General features: G+C 42.5%; 1 protein-coding gene across 9 annotated transcripts in view; it reads left to right on the top strand.

The window, feature by feature from the left end:
* The window catches only part of SPATA7 (spermatogenesis associated 7), a 53,660-nt gene that overhangs the window by 22,809 nt on the left and 7,402 nt on the right, over positions 1–23,449 (top strand). For 8 of the 9 annotated variants that reach the window (XM_083502265.1, XM_083502267.1, XM_083502269.1 and 5 more), the window contains 5 exons: positions 3,879–4,012; positions 14,437–14,912; positions 17,329–17,395; positions 18,616–18,680; positions 21,033–21,086. In XM_083502265.1, the coding sequence (XP_083358391.1) occupies positions 3,879–4,012; positions 14,437–14,912; positions 17,329–17,395; positions 18,616–18,680; positions 21,033–21,086 (796 nt within the window). The remainder of the gene's footprint in view (positions 1–3,878; positions 4,013–14,436; positions 14,913–17,328; positions 17,396–18,615; positions 18,681–21,032; positions 21,087–23,449) is intronic. The other variant, XM_083502268.1, reaches the window with a different exon arrangement.

Genomic DNA, 23,449 nt, shown 5'->3' with positions numbered 1-23,449 from the left:
AAATACATTTTATCCACCGGCTCCAAAGTTTCACCTCTTACTTTCCTCTTTGATCATTTGTGGATGAAAACTTTTAAAATGTTCCTTTCTAACCAGGCCTTTGGTTGATTTGATTGACAGCCCTTTTAAAATCGAGGAGGGGGAGGGGTTGGAGGAGAGGGTTATTGGGTTGTTGTTTTTATTTTGATTATATCTTTTGTGGTTTTATACTTTGATTTTGTCCTGTGAACTGCCCTGAGACCTCCAGGTATAGGGTGGTATATAAATTCTAATAACAACACAACAGCAACAATAACAACTACTACTACTACTACACATGTGCAATCCAAAGCACACTTGAATTACTGTACATTCATTTTAAATATAAAACATATTGACCCAAACCCAGGGGAAACTTGCAATGTTTCAATTTACATAGAGATCACTATGACAAACTTCTTTTTTTTATTATTATTTTTTTAATAATATTTTTATTAGTTTTCCAGATTTTATAAAGACATAACACACACTAATGGACAAAGACAAAAACATGCATAATTTCAAGAATCTTATTTTCATAAACTTGTTCCTTGACTTCCCCCCACACCCCTTCAAGCATCCCAATTTCCATAATTATGTCAGCAAATTATTATTTCTCCTCTTCACCATCTTAGTATAATCTTCTTATAAAAAAAAAAAAATAGATTCTTTCCTAAGTTGGACTCAAATTCCCTTCCATCGATTTCCCATTTTATATTAGATAAAATACAAATTAATTAACCCAAAAATTCATGAGTGTTATTAAAATTCTGTTTCCCCCCCCCCTTCCATCCCCGGTTTGCATCCCTTCCCAAATATAAGTCCATAATAACAGTTCTTAGCCTGGGTTCCTCACGTCCGAGGCCTTCAAATCTCTTTCAGTCCCTCTCCGCCGGTCTTGTTGGTAGTCCTTTATGTTGGTCAGTAAAGCTCGAGGAAGTTCTGTCTCATTCAAACCAAATCTTCTTTCCACAAGAGAGCTTGAAAACCATTGCTGCAAAAGATTCACAAACCCTTCATCTTTGAGATGGAGGCCCCAGTCATATTTCTTCTTTATTTTAAGTTCCTGTAATCCAAGTACTCTGGAGGCCTCCTCCTTCATCTTTCTCATCTTTTGCAGATTTGTAATCCATAAAATCCAAGAGTCTTCTTGTTTATATTCCACTAGTGTCGCTTCCTGGTTGGTACTTTCCATCTGTACTTTCTCCTCTCCTTGTTTAGTCTTCAATTCTTGTGATGTCTCTTCCAGTTCAGCTGTGGGTTCTTTCTTATTCAAATCCTCAGTACATTCAGCAGAGCTGTTTATTCCAGAAGTCAAGGTCATGAGCTGTTTGTTCATAATCAGACTCTGCTCTTGTAAAATTCCAACAAGATAGAATGTTTTTTCTAGCTCCGCTAGTAACTTTCCATCCACTGCCATTGTAATGTCTCAGAAATCCCCCTAGAGGGAATCTGATACTTAGTAATCCTTTTCCAACAGCCCTCTGCCTCGTTAGTTTCTTTGTTTCCAACAGCCTTAGTTCAATTGTATCACTTTTAGTCCAGAGGAATCTTAGGTTAAAAAGGATTTTTTATTTTAAATTGCTCGTTTGACAGTTTTGACAGCTGTCAAACTCCTTTCCTCTTTAACAGACTCAGAGGCAGGACGCTCCCGGGCCCGGGAGGGGGGGTTGCACACAACAACAAAAAAATCTTCTAAAATTCCACTCTTACGCTCCAGCTCCAAACTTGTTTTGTCAAATCGTGAAAGTTAATGTCTTATTAACTCACCCCAAAAGGGTAGGCTCTCCAGCTTAGTTCTCTGCCGTTGCTTTAAACTTCTGCAGGAAGGGGGGTGCGGACTCCCTTTTGACACATCCCCCGGTCGTACCAAATTCAAAAATAATTTATTTTAAAGTCCAAATCCTCTACTCACGGGTTGCTTCTTTTCAGGTCCGAATTTAAGGAAACAAGTCAGCGCTCTTCAGCCATGGCACACGGCTTCGCTCCGCTGGGGTAGCGGTCTACTCTCAGCACCACGCCACTCTCCGTATCCCCTCCATAGCCTTTAAAAAGGCTCTTCGTGGATCGGGGAGGGCGCTTAAGGTGCCCACCGAGTCACCAGGTCCTCAGGCATCCGCGCCTGAGGTTTTTGGGGGTCCCCGCGTCGCCGTCGCGGCAGGACCCGTCCCCAGCGGAGCAGATTCCCTCCGGAGCTCGGAGGGAATCCGCCATTAGCTGTCCGCGCCAACCCGGAAGTCCCCACTATGACAAACTTCTTGTAACTCGTTTGAATCCTACCAAGTTCAATGGAACATTCAGGTTACTAACTTTCTTTGGATTTGAGCCAAAGTTTTAGCTATAACATATTGATGTGTGTAATTCTGCAGTCACTCACTGCGTTTTCTTCCATATGTAGTCATATAAAAGATAGTGTGTCTGATTGTATGAGCAGCCAGAAGAAATGAAGCCAGAAGGGTTCCTAGCATTTTAATTAACAGATATCTATTGTGTCATCCATAAAGATGATTCACAGATCACTTCACAGAACTATGGCCTCATTGACTTTGTATACTTTGTGCCACACTGAATTACTCACTTCCACAGAATGTTTCAGAGCCTGTGTTTATTTTAAAGGAATACAGTGGTGCCCCGCAAGACGAATGCCTCGCAAGACGGAAAACCCGCTAGACGAAAGGGTTTTCCGTTTTTGAGCTGCTTCGCAAGACGATTTTCCCTATGGGCTTGCTTTGCAAGATGAAAACGTCTTGCGAGTGTTCCGATTTTTTTCCGCTTCCCCCCTTTTTCTAAGCCGCTAAGCTGCTAATAGCCTTTTAGCCGCTAAGCCGCTAAGCCTTTAATAGCCACTAAGCCGCTAATAGCCACTAAGCCTTTAATAGCGCTAATCCGCTAATCCGCTAATCGGGTTGCTTCGCAAGACGAAAAAACCGCTAGACGAAGAAACTCGCGGAACGGATTAATTTCGTCTTGCGAGGCACCACTGTATCTACTCATTTTTCAGAAACCACAAGTTGTCCACCTAGTTGCCCTTTATCTGAAAGTTGAAATAACTGTTAACAATTTAGAGGAAAAATGAAGTCCAGGCTTCTTGGATTACATTTGACTCAAATTGATTATGAGAGCGAAATATAACTTTAGCTGCCAACCTGTGTGTTTAATACGTTCTTAATGCAGCCCTACTGATACTTATTCATTTAGTTTGATTCCTTGCCCAACCTTTGCCATTAGCTGCCAGTTTGGGTTACAACAACATGAATAATCCAATTTAAAAGCAAACAAAACTACCAACTGAAAACTGTCATACATTAATTAATAATTTCCAGGTAGGTTGTTTTGTTAAAAGTTCATCTGTCAAAAGGCCAGAGGGACATCTTCAGCATATTTATGACACATACGTGACATTGCTAAGTAAATATTATTTGTCTCATTTCTGTTAGCCACAACAAAATAAGAGTTCATCTTAGTACTGTTGAAGTACAAATGAAATTCCAATTGACTTTAAGGAAGCAACTGTTTTATTTGTTTATTTGTATTTGATTATTCCAGTTCTGGGGAACCTTTCACCCTCCAGATGTTGCTGGCCTTCAACTGCCATCAATTTCAGCAATCATGGCCAGGGATGAGGAGAATTGTAGTTGTTACACATAACTATTTGTGTAGTAGTAGACCCAGATGGGTGATGATAACACTTATGTGATACATAATTAAACTGAGCAGCATACATTTCTGGACTATATCTCAAAATTTTCAGTTTCCTCAGTCCATCACAACACATAATAGCTCAGTAATTTAATTACTAAAAGGAGCCTTAATATGAATCCCTCTGTTTTTAACTCTGGTTCATTTTTCCATACTTTAAGTTTCAGACCAGCAGCGAAGAGAGAAACTCAAGAAAGAAGTCGAAAAATGTGAAAAGGAGATGATTTCATCTAAAAATGGGTCCCGATCTAGTTCCAGGGAGAGTAGAAGACCACTGTCAGCCACCTATAGAAAAGTAGGTGTAATGATTTTCATTTTTTAGTTAGCCTTTGATTCCACTCCTGTCAGAGAAGGATTCATTCTAATTGCTTTCATTGCCGTGTTGAATAATAGCACATCAAATTACTAGTTCTCGTAAACTTTTGGTTTCATAGCTACACTTGTTGACTAGCACTGGGTAGAATTATACTAGCCAGGAGAGGAATCTTTTTGTAAGACAAACACTTGGAAGAATAATGTTGTTTTCATAGCAATGAGAGCAGGAGAAACAATTGACGGGATTCATTTTCGGTTTAAAATATGCACCGGGGTGTATTTTGCATCCAGCTGCTGCATAATGCTGGCCATTAGCTGGTTGGTTCTTGCATGACTATTTGGTATCTGACAATGTGAGTGATGACATTATTAGGTTTCTGGAAAATAATTGTGCTTTGGAATATTGTTGGTGCTGGAGATGCAATATGCACAGTAGTTACTTCTGTTTTCCGTTTTGAAGAAGAAGAGAGGAATGTCAGATAAAATATGTGAGCTTTCATCTTTTAGTCACTGTTATTTTCTCGCATCAAGGATGTTGTTATGTCTTTCTTAGCCCATGGATGAAGATACTTCTATAACCTTGAGATGCTCTGCAGCACTTGCTAGCAAACTACTGCTTTGACCGTGTTTATGTGGGGTTTGCAATAATGCAGGTGTCTTACAAGACATATGTGAGACTTTAAAAATAAGTGCTCTTTCTACCAGTGAGATAGGAAGAAGTAGAATATGACATTTTAAATGCATTTATTTAGAATACTTCAGTCTCAGTTTATAGCCCCGAGAAGCTCCCGAAATAGCTTGTGAACGATGCTCAAAATAAAATTGCAATCAAGTCCACTACAGGAACTGAAATTGCATGATGTCCGTATAGAACTAGGTTTATCCAGGCAATGTTTCCTGCCCACTTTGTTCTTCTCTGCTTTCGTGCGAGGCAGAAGCTCTCCCTCCCAGGCCTCATTCCGTGACACCAACATGCTGTGCGTTTCTTCACCTTCCTCATGTGGAAGAGCTTTGTGATGGTGCACTTAGGGCCCTCATGTACGTCAAACATGCAGGAAGAGGAGGAGTGTTGTCGGCGGGCACAATCTCACTCCTTCCTTAACACATGACCACCCCTAGTGCCATTTCAGTGGTAACTGACCCAGGACTTTGTGTTGATGAAACCATGTGGGTCAATATTCATCAACAATGATAACAACTGATAAAGCCTTAAACGGTTCAGGACCGCAATGCCTCTCAAGGATTGCCTCTTTCCATATGAACCTACATGGACCCTGAGATCATCTTCTGAGGCCTTTCTTCATGTGCCGTCTCCTCAAGAGGTCCAGAGGGTGGCAACACAACAACGGGCCTTCTCTGCAGTGGCTCCCTGTCTGTGGAATGCTCTCCCCAGGGAAGTTTGCCTGGTGCCTTCATTATACACCTTTAGGCGCCAGCCAAAAACATTTCTTTTTAACCAGGCCTTTGCCTGACCTAATCTACATCCTATACCATTTTTAAAATGTGTTTTTGGGTGGGGGGGCTATTGGGTTGTTGTTTTAATTTTTATTATATATTTTGTGGTTTTATATCTTGATTTTAATCTGTGAACCGCCCTGAGACCCCCATGTATAGGGCGGTACATAAATTCAATAAATAATAAAAAATAATAATAAACAAACTCTTGCCAAATACAGCATATTTGCAACTGGAAAAGCGGGGATGGTGGCACCTTCCACCCTGAAGCACCTTTGGCTGTCTTAGATGCAGCTGTTTCATTCATTCATTTATGTAGTGCTTAGATGCCAAAACGGCTTATTCTGTCCCACTGCAGTATCATCTGTCTAAAAAGGGTAAGCCTAGAACCTCCTCTTTTTCATGCCGTGCAGTTAGTGTTTTGGAAGAGGGAGTTGGGTTGAGAAATGAGATCCTCCACTTGTACCACAGGTCCTAAGGGGTGGGTTGGGGGCCCAAGTTGTGGGTTTGTTGCAATGAGCCCCAGATCTGGGCAGACTGCAAAGCACAGTGCTGGTGAGATCCCAGCCATTCGCCATCTTACTGCCTAGAGTCATCTATGCATATAAATTGGCAATATTTTTGTAATAGGTCTACAAACCGATGGATCCCCTGTTCATCTGTTTTACTTCTGTGTAGACATTGTTAGGAGGAGGAGGAGTTTGGATTTGATATCCCGCTTTATCACTATGGAGTCTCAAAGCGGCTAACAATCTCCTTTTCCTTTCCTCCTCCACAACAAACACTCTGTGAGGTGAGTGAGGCTGAGAGACTTCAGAGAAGTGTGACTAGCCCAAGGTCACCCAGCAGCTGCATGTGGAGTAGCGGGGAATTGAACCCAGTTCACCAGATTACGGGTCCACTGCTCTTAACCACTACACCACACTGGCTCTTAACCACTACACCACACTGGCACCACACAGGATCATGCTGCAAATCTAAGATATCTGTAGAAGCAAAAGTGTAGGGAGTGGTTTATGCAATTCTTACTTATAGCAGGCACCCAGTGTGTGTCAAGCAGAGCAACCTGTCTCAGTGTTACATTCCATCGACAAGCAGGGTGTGTGGAGATTCTGCTCACCTGTTTTATCTTTAAATTCCATTAATTTAACTGGGATCTGCTTCGATTGCTATAAGAGATTACATATTAGATGACATTCATCTTCTAAATCAGGCTGTTCATAATTTCTCAGCTATTGGGGGTCAGGAAAGTAAATTACAATGAATCTTAATATTCAGACAACAGAATGAAAAGTCATAAAATAATTACACTATATGAATCTGTACTGTCTAAGCACTTTGTGGTATTATGAGCAGTCAGTGATGGATGAATAGAAATTTCTGAGGTTTTACTCCATCTAAGTATAATAAATACACTTTCCTGGATAACCAACAAAATCAATGTCCAAACAAATTAGCCCATCTTAGCATTGATTATCCACCTGACTTTCTGTTCTATTCTGCTTCTTTTTAAGTGGTATTCATTTGCATTCTCTTCTCATTAATAGTGATGAGCGCTGGCATCTAATCTTCCATGCATCAGCGAGTTTGCATTTATTAGCTTTAGCATTAGTATTTAGTGTTGCAGTTGCATCTACCTGCTGCAGACATAAGGCTATATGTGATCCCAGTTTTTCCATTCAGAATCCCTGCACTCAGAGAGATCACCAGCTGCTTTTTGCAATAGTTGCCCATGTGAAAGAGTAAATGAAGCATCTTATAAACTGGATAGGCACATTGCTCGATTGTTATTTAAGATATCCTAATATGATATAGTAGAATTTTCTGGCCTGTATGAAAAATTGTTCATGTAAATGGAAAGCCTCATCTATAACTAGTTTTGTTGTCCAATAAAATTGAATAAACAAACCTTAGAGCTTGAAAAGCCCCTAGGAATGCTGAATCTATGCCAGATCTGGGATTTAAAATACATCTGCTCTGTTCTGATGTAACACTAAACTATGGTTTACCACAGGGGTGGGGAACCTGTGATCCTCCAGGGGTTTTTGGACTACATTTCCCATCAGCCTTGACCGTTGGCTTTTTTGGTTGGGACTGGTGAGAGTTGGAGTTGAAGAATATCTAGGCAGCGATAGGTTCCCTATCCCTGGTTTAGCATTATGAGAATCAGCTTTGGAGAACTAAATGTCCCGTCTCCTATCTCCTTCTCCTATCTCCTAGGGCAAAGCTACAAGGAAGAGGTCAGAAGAATTTGCTTCTGTTTTTGATTGAGCACAAGTTAGCATGTTTTCCAAACCCTAAACTGTGGAGTATGAATTTAGGGTTCGAACAACATGCTAAACTGCAGTTACTTTAAAACAGAAGGAAAAATAGCTTAACATGACATCAGAACCCTAAACTGTGATTAGTCTTAACTATAATTATAAAACTATAATTACAAAATTACAAAAAAACCTATAATTACAAAACTATGGTTTGAATTTGGTTTTTCTGCTAACCAAAGTTAAGATTAACCACAGTTTCTGTAGGTTAAGTCAGCATGGCAAACTATGGTTTGGAATACAGAAGTGAAAACTTCCAATTTCCTTGTGTCCAAGGAGAAGGGAACACAGAAGGTTGGGGGCTCCTGCAGTGCATACTCAGAACGTTGTTGTACAGTGGTACCTCAGGTTAAGAACTTAATCTGTTCTGGAAGTCCGTTCTTAACCTGAAACTGTTCTTAACCTGAGGTACCACTTTAGCTAATGGGGCCTCCTGCTGCCGCCGCGTGATTTCTGTTCTCATCCTGAGGTAAAGTTCTTAACCCGAGGTACTATTTCTGGGTGGAGTCTGTAACCTGAAGCGTCTGTAACCCGAGGTACCACTGTATAGTTTAGCATTAAGTCTGATTCAGCCCAATGTTTTGAGTCAAAATACTATGTTACAAACTGGCAAGTGGTGTGTAGCATACACTTTGAGCTATCCCCAAATCAGTCTCTTTACCTCTTCCCGTGTAATGCAGAAATTCTGAAAAAATGACAGCCGTGTCCTTGACGTGTTGCAATTCATCAGGTTGAGCAAGTGTTACAAAGTTCTCCTGTTCAATAAAACATATCCTATTTGTGCAGATCGCAGTATTTTTTAAGACTGGGTCTGGGTGGCTGGGCAGAGAGGCAAAACTAGGAAGCTTTGTGGTTTGTTTTGTGCTGTCAGGGTTATTCAATAGCGCTTCTACCACTCAGTGGGATCTGTGTGAAAGATATATATGTTTTGCTGAAGGTTAGCTGTATCTTTCTTCTGGTTTCATGCTTCAGTATGGAATCGAAGCCATGGGAAGAGTCCCCTAGGAACAGGATGTGTCTGTCGCCTGTTCAGATTCATGGTTTTCTGTAAATCTTGAATGACTTTCTGCAGTTCAAAGTCAGACAAAGCCTTCAGGAGTGCTGACTTCCTAGTTTTGTCTGCAACCCAACTTTTCTAATTCCTTCTCATTGTACAGGGCTCTGTTCTGCAGGTGTATTTGTGGAAATCGACCCACTGAAGGTCAGAAGGCAGCTAAGGAGCACTTCATAATTCTTTCACTTGGAAATACTTTCTTTTGTTCTTGCCCCATTGTTGCGTTTTTGATGCCTCATATATTTGTTATTTGAGTGGTGACTGATCTGTTGCAGGGGTTCCCAAACTGTGGTCCATGGATCATCAGTGGCCCATGGGCTTCATTCAGGTGTTCCTCAGTGGCAGGTCTATGAATGGTGGGCAGAGTGCATTAATTGTTCTTGTTGATTTTTAATTGTATTTTTATTCCTTCTTTTGTATTTCTACATTTGTTTTATTATTTAGTATCATGTTTTATATTGCATTCTATGGAATTCAAATTGCTGTACAAGAAAAAAATCAAAAGCTAAGAAAATACAATTAGAAATTCTACAGCATCTAGCAGAGACCCACCAAGTGTCCCTATTCTCCAGGGACAGTCCCAGATTTACAGAAGCCATCCTGGTTTCTGATTTGATCCCACAATGTCCCGCGTTTCCTTAGGACGTCCCTATTTTCATCGGATAAATCTTGGAGGTAGCACAGCACATTATATTCTGCTTTGACAGGCGGAAGAGAAAATCAGTAAGTGGTTCACTAAGACCCTCAGCAATTTTCAAGTGATCCATGGGGACAAAATTTTGGGAACTCCCGATCTTTTGGATTTTATCAAATTTTTGTTGTATAGTTTATTGTATTAATAATATTTAGCACATCAAAATAACACAAGAAGGACAAGATCTCCTATGCCTCTAAAAACAATCTGTTTTTAATAGCCATACTGAACAGGCCAATCCCTACTGTGGAATGGCTCATTTTAAAGTTCTTGGTCAGAGTACACAGCCAAGAGTGTGTTAGATTTTGTTGGAGTGGGGATGATTGATCTCATTTTCAAAATCTTTGAAAATCTTTCTTTCAACCTGAGACCTCAGATATAGGAAGATATAAAACAGTAGCAGGATGGTTATCACTGGTATTTGAATGTAACTAAGAGACTCTATGATAAAAAAGAGAGATTTTGTATGTTCTTTTGTAATTCAAGAAAATCTTTAATCAAAATTATTTCCAAAACCAAACAACACTCATGAATTCATTTTGTGTGGAGTGGCGTGGAGAGGAATATAGCTTGTTATCACATAATATCAAAACTGAGATGATAACCGCTAAGTTTCAGTTGTGTAATTTATGCTCTGTTTGTTGGCATGAGGTGACAGAAACAAGAATAGAGCAATTGTTGGTCTTATCAGCTGTCCACAGCTGGCCAAAAGCTTCTCCTCTAAAAATGCACATCTATCTATACTGAGCTTTTATTTGCCTCTGAGCATCCTCAAATGTGTGGCTCATTCTGTTTCATACTTCAAGGCAATTGTTCTTCTTTTTTGCTATCATTCACATTATTATTCCTTAGTCTGGTCCATTATCTAGAGTTTCCAGCATTACAAGACTGTCTGCATCTCTCTCCCCTTCCCAAAATAATGTATCACGTAGTCCAGGGGTAGCCAAAATGTTGTTGGACTCCAACTCCCACTCCAACTCCAACTCCCATCAGTTCTAGCCAACATGGCCAGTTATCAGGGAGGATGGGAGCTGTATCCCAACATCTGCAGGGCACCATTTTGGCTACTCTTGTACCAGTGGCGTAGCGTGGGGGTGCAGGGGGGGGGCCGGCCACACCGGGCACAACATCTGGGGGGGAAGAGACTCGAGTGCTAAAATCCACGGGTTAGGGGGCGCAAATTATTGCCTTGTCCCGGGTGCTGACAACCCACGCTACGCCACTGTCTTGTACTATTATTTTTCATTCTTCTTACCAACTAGCAGCTCTGTTTTAGATGTTTTGTAAGTTTGCTTCATAACATACATCACTCTTGCACTCCTAGCCTGTTGATTTCAATGGGACTTGCTCTCAAGTAACAGCTGAGTGAGGTACTACCCTGTTGAACTGCCAAAACACTTGCTGTGATAGGAGGTAATAAGGATTTGGAGGGATGCTTACATGGGAGAATTGGCAAGTAGGAAGGAAGTGTACACAAGCCCATGTCTGCTAATTCTCTAAAGCAATTCCATACTTCTCCCCACCAGGGTGCTATTCCCTCTTCTGGTTTTGGAGACAGCAGTAGAGAGGAAATCCATTAAAAATGGCAGGAGGGATTTTCGGGGCAGAGTTTGTGGACAGGAAAAGGATTATAAACCCTCTCCCAATTCTTCTTCAAAAGTTGACGAGCCATGTTTTCCTTTTGTCTAGTTCCACTGTAGGTATAATTTTGTATTAAAGGGACATGGGTGGCGCTGTGGTCTAAACCACTGAGCCTCTTGGGCTTGCCGATGAGAAGGTTGGCGGTTCGAATTCCCGTGATGGGGTGAGCTCCCGTTGCTCTGTCCCAGCTCCTGCCAACCTAGCAGTTCAAAAGCACACCATTCCAAGTAGGTAAATAGGTACCGCTGCAGCGGGAAGGTAAACAGCGTTTCTGTGCGCTCTGGTTTCCGTCATCGTGTTCTGTTGCGCCAGAAGCAGTTTAGTCATGCTGGCCAAATGACCCGGAAAGCTGTCTGTGGACAAACATCGGCTCCCTCGGCCAGTAAAGCAAGATGAGCACCTTTGACGGGACTTAACCATCCGGGGTCCTTTACCTTAGATTTGTATTGCTATCTTTTAATGAATTATTTCCACATTCTACTTGTCTTCACCTACTTTTATGTCTTCTCTGCATTCCTCTTTTTTCAAGCCCATTAAAAAAAGTGTCATATCAGAGGGAAATGCGATCATATTCAGACCAAGCAAACTACCCTTAAGAGACAGTGAAAAATAAGTCACAGCTTTCAAAGGCACTGCAAAGTAGCTTTCTCAGATGAAGCTAGCTAGAAGTTCCAGTACACTAGAAAACTGCAGCATCTGCATTTTGATGATGTGTCTTTCAGGCTATCTTTGTATCTCACTAAATAAAAAACAGCTGAAGACCAGAAGCAGGAATAAATGGAGTTGAAAGAAGACACTAAAGAGGACACATAGTAGTGAGGACTGTATTCTTGGTACCCTATTATGAAGCGATAGGAAGTGGTCTAATTTGGAATTCATTTCCATATACCATCTTCAGCATCCGTCTGTTCTTTCTTTTAAAAAGGGGGATCAATGAGTACAATTTTGGTTTAAGACAAAGATGTGTCCTAGGTTAGCTCTCACAACTTCCCTAGATTTCCTTTAGGGCTTGGTCTCACCATGGCAAATCCCCATTGCCACCAGCATTTTATCTAGTTACTGTAATGCTGCCCATGCACTGAGGTCATCAAATGAGCCACTGCTCTGGAAGCCCCGTCCTTGGGAATAAGGAACAGTGATGTCTCTGCTGTGGTACCCCAAATCTGCAGTGCCCTCCCTCCCTCCCCAGACACCATTTGCCTGTCCTTACTCTCTCATATTTTAGCCACCATGACAAACTTTGTTTTTCCAACCTTGGAGCAATGTGTAACCTCAGGTTGTTGCTGGTTGTGTTGCCAGCTTTCGTTGCCATTGGATTTTTAGCTGGTTTTTATGTTAATCGTTTTCATTTCATTTGCATTCTTTTCCAGACTGTTTGTAAGCCACCTTAGAAGTTACGTGTAGAAAGGCCAAGCGAAATCCATAAACAAACAAATAATAGTTGGTTTCCCTGCCAACAAACGGCACTGATGCCAATTGTGAGTGGGTAAACATTCGGGAGATGGGAAACACATCGCGGGGATACTAATTCCTGTGGGAAGGGAAGCTACAAGAGAAGGTTTCTTCACAGTTTAAAAAAAATTCTGAACAGGTGTCCCAGAAAGTGCTGTTTTGGTTCCTTTTGGCAGCCACGAAAAGGAGGTGCCGCCACAGCCCCAAAGGCTTGGCCCAAGCACAGCTCGCCTCTCCGTGGCTCTGGAGGGTGGCAGTCACGTGGCCTTGGTGAGGGAGCCTGTTGTGGAGGTGTTGGGTTGCACTCCCTCAGAATTTTGCACCCGGGGCCATCCCTACCCACCCACGCTACAGCACTCCACAAGACACTGGTGTGCTTTCCACCTAAGAGTCCTTAATAAGAAGTGGGCACATAGGACACAAGACTTCCAACTAATAGGAGTCATGATGAATCTATAAAGAAAGATGAAAGGAAGCAGGTAGCACGCCTGGTGTTTTCTTTGAAGCATTTAGTTTTCAGATGCCTTAAATCTACAATGTGATTTATTTAGGTATTTAATATGCACTTCATTGATAATATTAGTATGTGTGGCAGTAGTGCATGTGCTGCATTTTGTTTTTTAATGTTCTGTTTCAGTGCTAACTGGTTTGCTCACTCGCTCTCAAAAAAAAAAAATCTATCTGGCCTTGGGGCCTAGTGCTTTCAAGAACCTGGTCCTCCTAATTTTTTTGCTGCTGGAGCTTCTTCTCTAGCAGTATCACAACCCCAGAAATCTAAAGGGATGATATTAAGTTGCAAGTTCTTTTGTTTATTGTTCAGTTTAATAACCTGCCTGTTCATGTACCATCTCTCAAGGTGGCTAACAAAGAATAAATACATAGTGAACAATAAAAGTGTGAAAAAATCATATAAATAATAGATTTGTAGAGTTGGAAGAGGGATGCGGGTGGTGCTGTGGGTTAAACCACAGAGCCTAGGACTTTCCAATCAGAAGGTTGGCCATTGGAATCCCCGCGGCAGGGTGAGCTCCCGTTGCTCGGTCCCTGCTCCTGCCAACCTAGCAGTTCAAAAGCATGTCAAAGTGCAAGTAGATAAATAGGTACCGCTCCAGCAGGAAGGTAAACGGTGTTTCTGTGCGCTGCTCTGGTTCGCCAGAAGCGGCTTAGTCATGCTGGCCACATGACCCAGAAGCTGTACGCCGGCTCCCTTGTCCAGTAAAGCGAGATGAGCACCGCAACCCCAGAGTCGGCCATGACTGGACCTAATGGTCAGGGGCCCCTTTACCTTTTAGAGTTGGAAGGGACCCTCAGGGTCAAGTAGTCAAACCCCCTACAATGCAGGAATCTCAAGTAAAGATAGCTGTCGAACTCTGTTTAAAAATGTCCAAGGAAGGAGACAATGAAGGAGAATTTACCACTTTCCAAGGGAGTCCATTCTACTGTCTGAAAGTACTTCCTGATGTTGAGTCGGAATCTCCTTTTTTGTAACTCGAATCTATTGGTTCAGATCCTAGCCTCTGCCGCAGCTGGAGAAAACAAGCTTGCTCCATCTTCCACATGACAGCCATTTAGATATTTGAAGATGGCTATCATATCTGCTTTCAGTCTCCTCGTTTCCAGGCTAAACACACCCAACTCCCTCAAACTGTTCCTTGGTTTCCAGACCCTTTATTATTTTGACTGCCCTCCTCTGCACACATTAAAGCTGGAAAAAAGACTGTACTTTTTAATGAAATAAAGCAGAAGGAGCCTTACTCTCTGTGTATGTATTTTTTAATCCCTGCTAGGATACCTTGGAAGCAGAAGACAACGTTGGGCTACCCTCGTGTACACCTAGTGAACAAAGGTGTGTGTTGGGCCCCCAGGCAACTCCAGAGAGGCAAAACACAGCCCTTCCGAATGCCGCAAATCCTGCCCGGAAAGATGCTCCGAAAGCCTCCAACATCTCAGACCCAACCTCATGTGTCAATACATCGAGTCTCCAGAGGTTGCACTCCAAAATTTCATCCAACTCTTCTTCCGACAGCATTGCAAACAAGCATCCTCACAAGGCCCCGAACCCTGAACCCAAAGTGTGCAGCGGGGATCTCCTTGACAAGCACTCTGAACGTTTCACCAATGGTCGGCAGCCATTCACTCCACGCACTTTGAAATCGGATGCTAAGTCCTTCCTTTCGCAGTACCGTTATTATAAGCCAGCAAGACCGAAAATAAGCAATTTCACCAAGCAGGTGGAAGCAGAAACTCAGACCGACATAAGCAGGTGAAAAAACCTTCGTAAGCAGGCTGTGCTCAGTCATGCCACAAACTTGCTTATAATGAACGCTGCATCTAGCTACCAGTTCGTGTCTAATCTCAGCTATGGAAAGCTATACATGTCATGTGGCAGTGGACCTGCATGCTTCCCTGCCACCCACGACTTAATATTTGCAGCCAGTGTACCGGATGCAAACTTCCCCATCCCTTTCCTCTGTCCACATACACCTCCATACCCTAGAGCAGCCTTTCTCAAGCTGTGGGTCCCCAGATGTTGTTGAACTATGACTCCCATCACCCCTAGCTAGCAAGGCCAGAGCTCAGGGATGATGGGAGTTGTAGTCCAACAACATCTGGGGACCCATAGGTTGAGAACCACTGCCCTAGAGGGTTTCCCCAACCCTCTGGAGTAGATTTGGGGAGGGTGCTGGGCATGCGCAAAGACTGGAGGGAGGATTTCCATTGCACAAGTGGGAATCCTTGCACTAACAGAATGAGTGCGTTGGACACTGGCCTTAATCATAACTAATTTGTCCCATTAATTTCAATAGGTCCTAAATTCAACTAACTGATTTAACGTATTTATTGAAATTTATTTTTGGCCCACTTTTCATCCACTGATGCTTAGACAAAAGGCAGGCTAATGCCAGGAGATGTGCTCCTTCAAATACTCATGTTCCAACCTATTTAGGGCTTCCGTTTTAAGCTATGAATTGAACTCAGAAGCAAACAGGAGGTTAGTCTGGCTCTAAGCCATGGAATTCAATAGTAATACATAATTACAGAAACTTAATGTTCCAAAGCTCTGAATATTGAAATGTATTCACATTGCGATATATGAACTACACAAGTTTTAGAAGACATCTGAAGGCAGCTCTGTATCAGGAAGTTTTTAATGTTTGTTTTTTTATACTTTTATGTGTGTTCGAAGCTGCTCAGAGTGGCTGTGGTTTAAATTATTTATTATTATTATTATTATTATTTATTATTATTATTATTATTATTATTATTATTATTATTATTATTATTTATTATTATTGCATTAGCAAATGGTGTACTCTGTTCCAGAGTTGAAAAGAGAGGTTGCCATATGCAGTGTCTGATCATGTCAACAGATAGGTTGGTTAGACTAAAACTAGGATACTGTGACCTGCCCAAGGTCACTTTGTGACTTAACAGTTGAACTCAATTCTCTAAAGATTCAAGGCCAACATCCTAACTTGAGAACCACCGTGACTTACATTGGTATACAAACCTAATGTCATTGATTGAAACCACAACAATTCCCTAGGATTTACACTGATATAAGCAAGGTAAAAGGGGACGCGGGTGGCGCTGTGGATTAAACCACAGAGCCTAGGACTTGCCGATCAGAGGGTCGGCGGTTCGAATCCCTGCAATGGGTTGAGCTCCCGTTGCTCAGTCCCTGCTCCTGCCCAACCTAGCAGTTCGAAAGCACGTCAAAGTGCAAGTAGATAAATAGGTACCACTCTGGCGGGTAGGTAAACGGCGTCTCCGTGCACTGCTCTGGTTCGCCAGAAGCGGCTTAGTCATGCTGGCCACATGACCCGGAAACTGTACGCCGGCTCCCTCAGCCAATAAAGCGAGATGAGCGCTGCAACCCCAGAGTCGGTCACGACTGGACCTAATGGTCAGGGGTCCCTTTACCTTTACCTAAGCAAGGTAAAAAAAACCTGAAGTTTCGATCCTCAATCCCTTTCTTAGATTTGGCATTGTGGGTACGGTAAGTGTATTGGACAATGATCAAATTATTTGGTATGCATGTGTTTTCTTTTGCGGTGAAGTGTTATATACATTCATGGAGTTGTTTCAATCAATAATAAATTCACTAAGCACTGCTACTGCATATCCTCCATGTAATTTTAATTCTTTAATTTCCCCCCCAAAATAATGGAAGATAAGCAGCAACAGTGTTGTAGGAAATATATCCAATTATTGAGAAATATGTGTGATACATGGTGAACACCCTCTTCGCCAAAGCACACATTCTCCCAATCTAATATTGTCAAATCTTCCCGTTCTGAGGGGTTGCTGAATGCTGTCAGGACCATGAATATCTATTGTGTAGCTTGTTATTCATAGGACTGAGGATGTGCCCTAGCTGAGCAACGGTAGCTATTAATATCATCTGGCTTCCTCATCTATGTTGCAATTGCCTTCAATACTAAAATGCAGTGATAAATAAGCAGATGGATTTGCACTTTTCACCCATCAGTGCCTTCATCACTCAAGCAAGAGCATAGCTGAGATTGTCCCAGGTATCTAAAAGCATTACAATTTCCATTAGGTTTTTGTTTGTTTGTTGAAAGTTGGATTTTCTGACATACAGAAGAAGAAAAAACCAGTGTACTGTTTAAAGGTAACTTCAAGATCTGCCTAATATATCATATTACATTTTGCAGTTTTCAAGTGGCGTCTGAAGGGTCAGAAAAAAGTAATATGGCTGACTTTCAGAAGATGATAAAGGAGGTAATTCAAGTGATATATTTAAATGTATTTCAGTCAACAAGCCATTTTACATCTTAACCTTCCAAGTGGTAATAACGTTTAAATGGATCACTATTTAGACCCTTGGTGTTAAGCATCCATGACAGGTGGCCATCCAGCCTCTGCTTTTAAATTTCCCGGAAGGAAAGCCCCCCACCTTCTCAGAGAGTCTGTCCCACTGCCAAACAGCTCTTACTGCCTGATGTTTAATCAGAATCTGCTTTCATTTAACTTGAATCTATTGGTTCAGGTCCTACCCTCTGGAGCAGGAGAAAACAAGCTTGCTCCATCTTCCATGGAGCTGTTTACAAGTACAATTCAAAGTGTTGGTGCTGACTTTTAAAGCCCTAAATGGCCTCGGCCCAATATACCTGAAGGAACGTCTCCACCTCCATCGCCCAGCTCCAAGAGCCTTCTGGCGGTTCCCTCACTGCAGAGGGCCTTCTTGGTAGTGGCGCCTGCCCTGTGGAACGCCCTCACAGCAGATGTCAAGGAAATAAACAACTACCTGACTTTTAGAAGGCATCTGAAGGCAGCCCTGTTTAGGGAAGTTTCTAATGTTTGATTGTGTTTTTAATGTTCTGTTGGGAGCTGCCCAGAGTGGCTGGGGAAACCTAGCTAGATGGGCAGGGTATAAATGATGATGAAGATGATGATGACAGCCCTTGAGATGTTTGCAGATGGCCATCATATTTTGTGAGAGTAGCTTGTGGTCCTGGGGGGTTGAAAAGGAATAGGTTGCTGCACAACTGCATAGAATCATAGAATTGCACAGTTGGAAGGGATGCTGAGAGTTATCTTGGTCCAAGCCCCTGGACTAGTTGAGGAATCTCAACTAAAATATGAAACTTCCAGGCCTCGTGTTCTCATAATAAGCTGTCTGGGTTATTCAGTTCACTATTGTGTACACTGTCTGGCAGCGGCTCGCCGTGGTTTCAGACGGGAGTCCTTCCCTAGCTCTTCCTGGAAATGCCAGAGATTGAACCTGGAGCTTCTGCTTGCAAATGTTCTACTGCTGAGGTATGGCCCTTTCCCATACCTGAAAAGTCCAGGTGCATTGCGTTGTTCCTGGTATGGTGGCAGAGCACATGCACGTTGAGGAGGGGACAGGTTCGGTTCCACATGTTAACAGACTACAGTTCCTTCCTCTCACTTTTCATTTCTTTTGCACCAATAACACAGATGCTTTCTCTGGGTTGTAGGTGGAAGACACTGCAGATGATAAGGCTGATGAAATGAAGTCTTTCCCCCAGTTCTCCTCACCAAGGTACATGTCATTTGGGGGTGGGTGCCAATATTCATACTCAATTCTGCTTGTTTGCCGTTCTGCTGATGCTGGGCTTATGACCATCCAGAAAAGGCGCCTTTTTTGAGATTAAGGCTATTATATATGCTTTCTATATTTACATATTCCTTCAAACAAAATTTCACCAGCAAAACTAGTAAGAGGGAAAGTGTGTTTGAAAGGAGGGGGCAATTTTGTTAACAGCAAGAGCATCTCTCTCTCTCTACCAATAAATGGCGAGAATGCAATAAAACAAAATGGTTATTGGAAGTAACTCTGGCCCAGGGTGGTACACCAGGAAATATTTCGGGCAAGTTGTTGGTAACAAAAGATGGAAAGGAGGTTCAAGTTCATTTGGATGTGGCCCAAATACTTGTTGCCTTCATGGATAATAAAAAGTATAATAGCAAACAAGACCAGGCTAAGGGGTGGGAGTGGAAGGGCTATGAATATTAATACATATGAAGAAATTTAAATGGCACTTGTGTGTCAAATAATCTTCATTTAGTCATGTTAAAAAGTGAGCATGTGAAGTAGCTGTGTCATGTGGCTGCTAGACTAACATTCCCTCTCAGGATCTGGTTCTCGTATCACCAGACAGAGTCAGGGTTAAGGGCCTAGTGAGGAAACACCTGACCTGCCAGATTAGCCAGACCCTGTACTCCTCTGCCTCTTGAGTGCTTTGAAGCAAATTTTGTCCTGTTCTTATGCTCCAGCACCAATATGGCTGCGACATCAGACATACCATTTAAAAACTCCAAATTCCTTCTTCAAAGAAAGTCGCAGTTCTTTTCACTGGCTTTTACCATAGCTGAGATACCTTTTTGTCCTGCCCCTCCCAGACACACAAACATACACCCCACAAAACTGAGCTGCACAAGGATTCACACTTGTGCAGTGCAGCTTTCCCCCCCAATCTGTTCTAGGGGTTCCCCCAGCTCTCCAAAGCAGATGTGTCGCGGGTGCAGAGCACATGTGGAAGGGGAAAAGGGAAAGACAAATTCGTGCACTGATGTGACAGTTTAGTTGGATACCACTCATTGGGCTGTATCCAGCTAAGTTCTGCTCACGTGTAGACCCTTTGGAATTAATGGATATAAGTTTGTTGTGTCCATTAATTTTAATGGATCTGCTTCTGTATGAGTAACATTGAATACAACCCAGTCAGCAAAGCTGCCCTGCTAATGCAAGCATAATTCCCGCCCCCCACATTCCCCCAAATCTACTCCGGAAGGTTGGAGGAGCCTCCATGACTGATTTTGGGGAGAATTAAAGTTCTTTTCCACAAATAGAAGACAGCATCGTTAGATACAGCTCAATTGTGTTTTGTTTTGATTTTCCTGATAAACCTCTTGAGTTTACAGCCAAATTCAAGCCTACTCATATTCTTGATGACTCACCTGTGCTGAGCCACAGAGGCCCCCCAAATAAAAAAGTGCAGCAGGTATTTGTGCATTCTGTGCACTCTCCGTCTGCATCGAGGACAAAAGCACTGAAATAAAATAGATTTAGTGGGTGGCATATTCGGCAGCATGAGAGCTCTATGATAGGCATGCTGTAAAATCACTGAATCAAAGACCTACTTAAGGAGCATTTCCCTTTAGGAAACGAGATATTGTAAATTCAGAAGCTTATAAAAGTCAATGTACTTTTCTTGAGCTGAAAAGCAGCATTGTCAGAAGTGATTTTTCAAACTACCTTTTGTTGTGATCATGAAGGCATTAGTATGTAGAACACACCAATGGGGCCATTCATTGGATAAATTCCTCACGCTAAAAAAATTTCAGTCTAAATAGCATGCAGGTCATGTACTTGAGGCCCATCAGAAGTGGCAGTCCTTGGCTTATAAGAGATCCCTGGGCATCTTCCTTAAAAGATGGTTTTATGTGAAGGTCATTTCAGAAAGAGTTGCCAGAATTTGATGAATGCAAGAGAATGAAGCCAGTCTCTAGAATATTGCTTAACCTTATTTTCACCACGTGTATGTTACATTTTGAAACCAGGTTAATGTTGATACCCCTCTTCACAAGGAATCCTGGGAAATGTAGTTACGTTAGGAGGGCTAGGAATCACTAACAAATTTCTCGTCATCCTTCCCAAGCCGTAAATACCCAAGATTATTTAGTGAGGCAATAACAGCTAGACAGAAACCCTTTACACGTGTTCCTCTCCACATGGTATTCAGCCCACCCTCTGACAATAGGAGCCTCCCCCTCCACATTTAGTCTATTCATTGAGGTATATATGAGCATAAATGCATGATGGCTTTGTGGTAGTGCGTTGCCTTCCGTGTCTGACTTCTGCTGCCCTCTCTCCCACCTGCTTGTGGCTCAGGGTGACGTCACCGTCTTCTGCACAGTCCCCAACGATGAAAAGAATCCAAGCTGAGTAAGTGCCGTTTTCATTTCAGCATTACGAAAATTCTGAACGTTCAGAATTGTTAATAATAAAGCTGAACCAATAATGAGGGAGCACCTTGTGAGCTGGTCACTTTATGCCAGGGAAGAGGAGTCTGTGGCCTGCCAGCTGCAATAGGACTCCAGATCCCATCAGCCCAATGGTGGCAAAAACCTCTTATGGCAAATCATTCCTTTGTTCCAGGCACTCTTTCTTTCCTTTTTCTCCTCTTCTGCCCTCCACCTTTGATGCCTAAATGAGACACATAGTGTCGGGAGAGAACCAATTGTAACATGATGCTTCCTTATCTGGTTGATTGGTTTAAACAGTGTCTACCACTGCTATGGGATGCGGGTGGTGCTGTGGGTTAAACCACAGAGCCTAGGACTTGCTGATCAGAAGGTCGGCGGTTCGAATCCCCATGACAGGGTGAGCTCCCGTTGCTCGGTCCCTGCTCCTGCCCACCTAGCAGTTCGAAAGCATGTCAAAGTGCAAGTAGATAAATAGGTACTGCTCCGGCGGGAAGGTAAACGGCATTTACGTGCATCTCTGGTTCACCAGAAGCAGCTCAGTCATGCTGGCCACATGACCCAGAAGCTGTACGCTGGCTCCCTCGGCCAGTAAAGCGAGATGAGTGCCGCAACCCCAGAGTCGGTCACGACTGGACCTAATGGTCAGGGGTCCCTTCACCTTTACCTTTACCACTGCTATGAATAAAAATTAAAAGAAACCCTGTCCTCCTTATTCCCTCCCGTGCTTTTTAGGAGCAAAATGCATCACACACAGTGAGAAAAACACACATAAGTGTGGAAAACGCTCCTGGGGGGACGGCAGACCCCCAGTACCTCCGAGCATCTCCTGGTAGGCACATCTCTGGAATGGCATGTCCACAGTGCCCATCTGTGACACTTCTCTTATGAAAAGTGCACACAAGTCTTCTGGCATCACACAGCAAGAAGATAGAGACATCCGCAGGTCTAAACTACGTTTTATTCACAGTATATACAGAGAATTCATAATCCCGTCTGTGTTCTCCAAACTGGCAGAAAACAGAAAGCATACAGCAAAAGTGAAAGTATAGTCCAATAACATTCTCAGACGGAAGAGATAAGATATTCTTCCGTTCCCACACTCTTCTCAGACATCTCATGTGATTTATACTAATCACACTAACCAGCATCGGTTACGTAAAATCCTAACAGTAAGATGCCGTTTTAGGTAATCGATGCTGCGTAAGCAAGGGCAGCATTAAGTGACTTAAACAAACAGTTGTCATACACATAGTATACATCTGTTGTACCAGTTCCACCTTTGGAACTCTCTGCAATTGGACTGACCAGTTCACACCTCTGATTTCCTTTCTTCCATGGGATTAGAGCTCTAGCTTTTCCTTGGTCTGAGGAAACGGTGTTGACTCTTGCAACCTTCAGACGTGGTTTCTTGCCCTTTGAGAACAAACCCTGTACTCCCTTCAAGATCTCAGGTTCTGTAACCTGGTCTGAAATGCAAGCCACAGCTATATTTCCAACAGCTGTGTTGGCAAATTCCTGAGCATACCTGTTGGGTGGTTTACCCTTCGTAGCTCTGTCTGATCTGTGTATCAGGGGCAGGTCTTCCTTACTGACCGTCTCCTCTTTGGGAGAACTGCGACCTACAGTGAACAGTGGCTTCTCTTCTTCCAGTTCAGACTCTAACGATGGTCTGGACAATATACGTGTACTTCTAGCAATAACTGTGTCACCTGTATCAGAACTCTCAGTGGTGCTTTCACTGTCACTATCAATGTCAATGTCAACTCTACATCTGAAGTGGCAAAAATGGGATAACTGTGGAGAATATCTTTCTCCTTTCTATCAGTTTGTTCTACTTCCCTAGTGAGAATCACTGTATCAGTGTCAGGCAATAAAACTCTGTATTGTCCTTTCTCATAACCCATAAAATTGCCATGTGTACCACGTGTACTCTGCGGTGTCTCCACCCATATGTCAGACCCAAAAACTCTAAGGTGTTTGACAAAAGGTTCTCTCTGGAACAGTTTCTCATAGAGCGTACCTTTTACATCTTTGGAATATTTTCTATTCCAAGTATAAACATTCAGCAATACAGCCCAAAACTCTTGTGGCAAACTTGCACTTAGCAGTTGTGCTTTCATGCCCTTTTGTAACTCTATGTTCACCTTCACACACACATCATTTATCCGTGAAGACTTCTGGACGGCAATCTTGTTCACCTAGCAAATGTTCTAATACCTGTGAAACAAAAACCTATTTTTCACCAGTGAAAAGACATTCAATTTTCGCATCATGAACAAATTGCACCCTATCACAAAATTCTCTGAACTTTGTTAAAGTCTG

The sequence above is a fragment of the Podarcis liolepis genome (assembly GCF_965112155.1).
Source record: "Podarcis liolepis genome assembly, chromosome: 1".
Lineage (NCBI taxonomy): Eukaryota > Metazoa > Chordata > Lepidosauria > Squamata > Lacertidae > Podarcis > Podarcis liolepis.
This window is presented reverse-complemented; position numbering and strand designations above follow the sequence as displayed.